The sequence below is a fragment of the Leptinotarsa decemlineata genome, unplaced genomic scaffold (assembly GCF_025532065.1).
Source record: "Leptinotarsa decemlineata unplaced genomic scaffold, Ldec_3_MD MMD2_tig00026354_RagTag_RagTag, whole genome shotgun sequence".
Classification (NCBI taxonomy): Eukaryota; Metazoa; Arthropoda; class Insecta; order Coleoptera; family Chrysomelidae; genus Leptinotarsa; species Leptinotarsa decemlineata.
In genome coordinates, this window is record NW_027412702.1 from 1,027,125 (window position 1) to 1,034,140 (window position 7,016).

The 7,016-nt window shown below is 32.8% G+C and overlaps 1 protein-coding gene across 4 annotated transcripts in view; it reads right to left on the minus strand.

Annotated features, from left to right (window-relative positions):
* Window positions 1–6,697, minus strand: part of LOC111508336 (myrosinase 1-like) — a 40,973-nt gene extending 34,276 nt beyond the window's left edge. Inside the window, exons 1-3 of one of the 4 annotated variants that reach the window (XM_074184357.1) lie at window positions 6,556–6,646; window positions 4,757–4,934; window positions 621–887 (exon numbers count right to left, since the gene is read on the minus strand). In XM_074184357.1, coding sequence (XP_074040458.1) covers window positions 621–844 — 224 coding nt within the window. In that variant the 5' untranslated portion in view covers window positions 845–887; window positions 4,757–4,934; window positions 6,556–6,646. Of the gene's footprint in view, window positions 1–620; window positions 888–4,756; window positions 4,935–6,555 lie in introns of those variants that run through there. The other 3 variants (XM_074184356.1, XM_074184359.1, XM_074184361.1) reach the window with 3 other exon arrangements.
* Between the last annotated feature and the right edge of the window lie 319 nt (window positions 6,698–7,016).

The window sequence follows — 7,016 nt, forward strand, 5'->3', positions numbered from 1 at the left end:
ATACTGTGCTTGAACCTCCATTTATTTGTCATAGTCTTCATTCCTCACACACATTTTTTTTTAATTATATTTTCATTAAATAGTAACTGTTACAGTTTTAAGAACATTCAATGTTCTGGCGTTGTATTCCAAAAAACATCCTACTTCTTCATCTTCATTCAATTATTCACTTCCTCACATATTTTAACTGATTTCAAATCTATAAAATCAACTAATTGATAAACTTGCGAAGATATGGTCTTACAGATATACAAAATAGATATCACTATCATTTTCTGAAATTAATTTTTTCAGGAGAAATATTATTCATTTTATGATACCCATTTTTACAAGAACATTCATTTTAGACTGAAGTGTGAGCAAAAATAATACTGTAATACTAGTTGAGTAACATGAACCGTTGACATGTTCACATTATTAATTCATAATTTTTCACTTTCATTCCTACGAAGTTATATACACCAACGATTTAGCTTTAAACATCAAAATAAATCGCACCATTATTTCTAATTGTAGTTGATTCTTTGTAGAGAAGCATACACTCAACAAAATAAATGAACTCACAACCTTTTCATGTACTTTTAGCAATCCCAGATACATACAAATTATGGAGAAATTACCTAGTCCAAGAAATGGAGATCCTGTACGCCGAAAATCCCAGACTTGCGGCAAGGAAGACATCCTCCTTATATTTATGATAAGAATCACAAGCTTCGTCGGCATTGTCATTATTTACAATCCTCATTGGATTTTCATGGATGAAATGATCCCATATATTCTCGCCTTTTCCATCTTCATTCCAAGCACCTTCTATTTGGTAAGCCGATGTTGAAGCACCAAACATAAATCCCTCAGGAAAAGATCCATTGTTTTTTTTGGATTCATGACTACAATAAAAAGGTGTTTATCAAAGTGGAAAACCTCATGAAATCCAAACAGGAATTTTGAAGTTTTCAAAATGACTGACATATTCAAAAATTCTCTCCTGCAGTTTTGCAGAATCTCGCTCCTCATCTAAACAGAATTGTGGTGTCAGTGGAACTGTGTGACAAACTTTTCAAGTCTACAGTCAGTGCTTTTGTGCCGAGGTATAAATTTCATTGTGCAATTAAAATTAAAACGAGAGTAAAATGTTTAGCTGGAAAGTGTGCTTTTGGAACAGAGCTAAATGTAGTTTTAGCTGACAAATTCATCATGGGGCTTGACGACCCATGGATAATGCAAAAAATTTCTATGAAAAAATCACAATCGACTTCGACAAGGTCATAGAAATTGCGAGCTGCCAAGTTGAAAAGGCGTAGATAAAAAACAGCCTACGAGTGAGGGAAGAAGTTTTTTATCAACACATGGGTCAACGGAATCAAAACACAAAAATCATCAGAGCTTTGATAAACAAAGTCATTTTTCAAAAATTTGTAGACGTGAAATATTTGTTTGCAGGACGATGCAAATGATTTAGAGTTCGATGTAGGTGAGTTATTAAAGTCAATGTTTACTATAACCTCAAAACTAAAACAATATGAAGCAAAGATAATTGAAAAATTCTTTACCACTTTCAGTTCAATGATTTCAGAAAACCTCGCTATACAGACATTACCATCCCAAGCGATTCTTTCCATCCAGACATTCATAAATTAGCAGCCTACAATTCAATGTTGCACTGCCTTTGTCTGCTAACAATCTAGCTAGGGAAATTATAAGTACACAAATAGGTCATAATAATGGTTTCAACGCAGATACTATCCAGAAGTTAGTCAAAAACAAAGCCGTAAATTCACTTGCAGATTAATATACCCTCAGGCAAACAACCAGAAATTGAAAAATTGGTAACATATTTTGGAAAAAGAACACAGATAATTGCGGGGTTTTTTTAGAAAAAACAATGTGGAAGTAGCATTCAGACCACATGCCAGATTTTCTGATTTCCTTTCCAGTGTCAAAGAAAAGGTGGACAAGTTGGAGAAATCTGGAGTTTATAAGCTTAAGTGTCTGGATTGTAATAGTGTTTATGTGGGATAATGTGGTCAGAATTTCCAAAAACGATATGCTGATCATGAAAGGTCCTTCAGATCGAGAAAAAATGATTCGACATTTTCATACCATTCCTTGGCATGCAACCACAAGTTCCCGAATCTGAACGATACGAAAAGTTATGCAAGGAAGGGTTGCAAACTCAATTATTTTGAATCCTTGGAAATTCACAAGCATAAATATTGCGGGTGCAACCTGTTGAATGATCAAATCCATTTAGTTTACTCACTGGTTTTCAAACTAGCATATCCGCATTGTAACTAGTAAGCAAAATTCAGGTACTCAATCAAGCCAAGTACCTCTATTATTACCTACAGGGGTGCTATATGAGGGCTAATGTAACCAATCATTGTTAGTTTGATTTATAAGTTTGAAAATGTCCTTATAGGACGAAACTGCAGTAACGTTAGTTACAAATAAAAGTGGTAATAAACATAGAAAGTTTCAATTCTCTTTTCTTCATTATGATCCCTACCACATAGTAAAGGTTACATTCATCGATTTATTGAAACAATATGATCTAATTTCTTTGGGAGTTTTACTTGATGGCAGGGTATTTTTATTTGAACTGAATACAGGGGCCTCAGTTTCAGTAGTTTCCAATGAATTATGGCAAAAATATCTGAACCTTTTCATTTTAAACTCTGTTTAAAAAAATGAATGAAACGTACTTGGAAAAAGTTGACAATGAAAATACAAAAAAAGTACTTGTGAAAAAATTTCCTAAAGTCTTTTCATCTTCTTTAGGTTGTTATAACGGTAGCATCATACATTTGGAGTTGAAAGAAGGAGCGCAACCAAAGTTTTTCAAGCATTGACCTTTGCCTTTTGCATTGAATAAGAATTAAAGCGACATTTGGATGAAGGTATACTGAATCCAATATCACACAGCGATTGGGCATCACCCATCGTTCCTGTAGTTGAGAATGGAGGAGAAATCAGAATATGTGGTGATTTTAAGATTACCCTCAATCCAGTCTGACATGTTGACAAGTATCCACTTCCACGAATTGATGAATTATTTTGTAAGTTACAAGGAGGATTGTAGTTTAACAAAATTGACTTATAAATTGTTCATCAACAAGTTGAACTTGATGCTTAATCTGAATTGCTAACAATAAGTACACATGAGGGGTTATTTGTTTATAATAGGTTACCTTTTGGGATTTCGAACGCTCCGGTTATTGTTCAGAAAATAATGGAAAAAACATTAGCTGGTATAGAAAGAGTAGCATGTTTTCTTGATGATATTCTGATAACAGGGCGTAATCGCTCAGAGTAGGGAGCAAGAAGTTTTAAAAAGACTCGAAGATAGATCATCAAAAATATCTTTAACAAAAGTTGATTTTTTCATAGATTCGGTGAAATATTTGGGATACAAAATTGATAAGAATGGGTTACATACATGTAGTAATAAATTTGAATCAATTTTGGAAGTAGCTGTGCCTCAAAATGTTAGAGTAAAAGAGGTTAATGGGGGTCACTTAAGCTAGAACTCGAATAAAAGTGTAATCATAAACTACTCAACTAAAATCATTTCAAGGGTTCGTACATTTTTATAGTAATTTAATAAAATATGTTTCATTGCTTTGGCAACCTTCGAATAATTCATTGAAGGAAAATGAAGAATATTACTGGAGTGCGAAATGTGAAGGAGCATTTCAAAAAGTAAAGAATGTTTTGACATCTTCTCCAGTGCTAGTTCACTACTTTCCAGATCTGCCTGTTATTTTAACTGTGGATAGTTCATTTTATGGTATTGGTGCAGTTATTTCACATCGTTATCCTGATAATGAGGAACGGCCAATAGCATCTCAAACTTTAACTTGAAGTGAACAAAACTATTCACAGGTAGAAAACAAAGGTTTGAATACACAAACAACCATTCCAAGTAGTGTTAATTTTTTTTGTTCAACTTCCCCTTCCACCACAAGAATCGATATTGTTGGTTATAAACATCACGTTGGTATTTTTCCAATGTTCAATATTTCAATATGTTCCATAGATGTTCTGTAGATGTTCTGTGGGCTGATGTTAGCATGATAACGAGCTCTGAAGGACAATTTCATATTCATTATCAACGAATGAAAAATAGTTATAGAGTTATGAGAAAATTCCTAGATTTTTATCACTAGTCACCAGGATCTGACATCGATCATCGTCGCAGTTGAGGACGGGTAAATTTTCATGTGTCCAAAAATACCAGTTGATACAGTTTATTTTTTGATGCACCATTCGGGACCTTTGGTGTAGTAATGAATATTACTGGAGTTATTTCCCAACACCAAACCGTTTTTTAACACGTCGACACGAGTTTCAATCACCAAGTGATCATCTTCAAGAGTAAGATCAAACTGTTCGACACGTATTTCGATCACCGAATGATCATTTTCAAAGGAAGATCAAACTGTTTGATCTTGAAGATGATCACTTGGTGATCGAAACACCTGTTAAGGTGTTGAAATAACGGTTGGGAAAAAACTCCAGTATTATTCAATTCAGTTTATTATATGATTTTCACTTAAAATCATACAATGAACTGTATTAATTAGTTTTAATATGGAGTTTTTTCAAGTACCGGCCAGTTCTATTCAATTTTATGTGCCCATCTATTGTATACCTATTGTATTATATTCATGTTTGCCTATTTTCTTTCATTGAATCATAAATACTCTGCTCACTTGTCTTTTTCTCTCTTTTCAAATTTTACAATTTTGCTATTCACCTTGTATGTATTTTCCGTGCATTGTTTCAAAAGTGTTTCGGTATTTGCATTGCTCTCACTGTTCCTCTGGTGTGTCATGCAGAGTGTGTCTTTCTTCTTCAAGTGGTGGTATTGCTATACCTTTTGATACTCTCTTTTGAACCTCATTTCCTTGTGAGTCCATACACGCTGGTTGAAGCTGGAATAGCAACATCCCTATTATTAGTTTTTGGTCAGTATGATATCAATTCTGGTGGTTCGGTTGTATTGAAGGCTGATCCGTAACAGTCGATGAAGCACAGTTATTTTGAAATATGGCCATTTGCCAGCTATACTAGAACGTGACATAATATTTGCTGGAGTAACTGCCATGGGAAATGCTTATTTTCAACATTCAAATATTACCAGTGGATTGGAAAACACGACAGTACTACAACATTTTCTTGAGAGAACCCCATCGTTGGTAGAAATAGTAGAATTGTTTTTTTCTGTGAGTCTTACTTGCATCTTGCATATTGAAATTACTTGTGATGCACTGTTTGGAACCTTTGGTGTCGTAATGAATACTACTGGAGTTTTTCTCAACACTAAATCGTTATTTTCAATAACTGAATAGAATTGGCCGATACTCGATGAAAACCCATATTAAAACTAATTAAAACAGTTTATTGTATGATTTTCACTATAAAGGATTTTACAAAAACCTATTGTATAGTTAAACACGTGTCGCGATATTTGTTAAACCCTTTATAGTGAAAATCATACAATAAACTGTATCAATTGGTTTTTTTTTTTTTTTTTGTTATTTATGATACTTCGACACGTGTTTCAATCCCAAGTGATCATCTTCAAGAGGAAGATAAAACCAGATTAAACTGGATTGAACTGGTGATTGAAACACGTGTCGAGGTATTGGAAATAACGGTTTGGTGTTGATATAAAACCCCACTAATATTCATATTCAAATTGAAAAATTATTTGGAATTGTTCACCAAAATGTCAAACAAACCAAATTGCAACATGAATATATATTTCTTTAAAAACTCATTTTACGACTAGCTATTTTTTTTCTGAATATTGACTGCAAAAGTACAGATTTTCAAAAATTCAAGGTTTATAATCCGACAGCACCAAGTTCAATGAAAATCCATGAATTTCGAAATTTTGGTGAACTAATGATTCAGAGGTTTATTGATTTGTTTGAATCCCGAACAGGTCTAGTGCGTTGTAAAACTATAAAAGCTTTTAATTCTCATTTCTCTACTACTACGTAGTAGTATGAAAAACTGCCAAGTCTTGAACTTTTTTTTATCGTTTTTCGTTTCGTTTTTCTTGAATTGACGAAAATATTCAATATAAATTCACTCACATAGAAAAAATGGCATTGAACCACTGAACTTTGGGGTTTATATTAATTTGTACTGAGTACCGGAATTCGGGGTGTCGTTCACATTGTTGGCTCTTAATGATAAATATTCCATATTATGTAAATCTCGACTCGTACGTCTGTTCACCTAATGATATAAGATCAGTTTTGTATTATTGATTGAAGTTACAAAGGCAGATAAAATTGGTATCGAGCAAGTCGAAGGAAAAATAAATATCATAAGTCAAAATTTGAGTTTTCATAGTCGCGTTCAACATATTTTCAAAATTACTCTCCCTGAATATCAATAATATTCCTTTCGGATACTTCTTCTCATGAAGAATTGAATAAATATGTAATTCACATAACATCACATTAAAGTTTAAAGGATGATAAATCCCTTATAAAAATTATATATCTCATATAATTGACGAATTTGTAACTTTGTACTCACCAAAGAAATATTATGATTATTGTCGTGAATGATATTAACCATATGATACAATCATTTGACGAAAACATTTTTTTGAAAGTGCCACTTTTCTTGGCGAATAAAATCACGGAAATGTATGACTGAACCTTTGCTTTTATATTATAGTTCCAACAAATGAACCTTGAATAATAAAGTGGTATCATTATTAAAAATTTATTTTTCGAAAAATATTCAAAAGTACTACCTAATTCATAACCTAAATTGAGCTCATTACAGGTCTCCTTGGTTTGTAGTGAATGATTAGCATGCTCTTATCACATATTTGTTGAATATACTAACATCATTACATGAGACATGGGTAATTTAGGCAGTTCCTTAACAACAACAAAATCAACAACATCCAAAGTTTTAAGATGGAATCAAGTTCTATCTATTGAACATAATTTTCTGTTTTTCATTTTGAGAGGGATAAAGAGCATCAT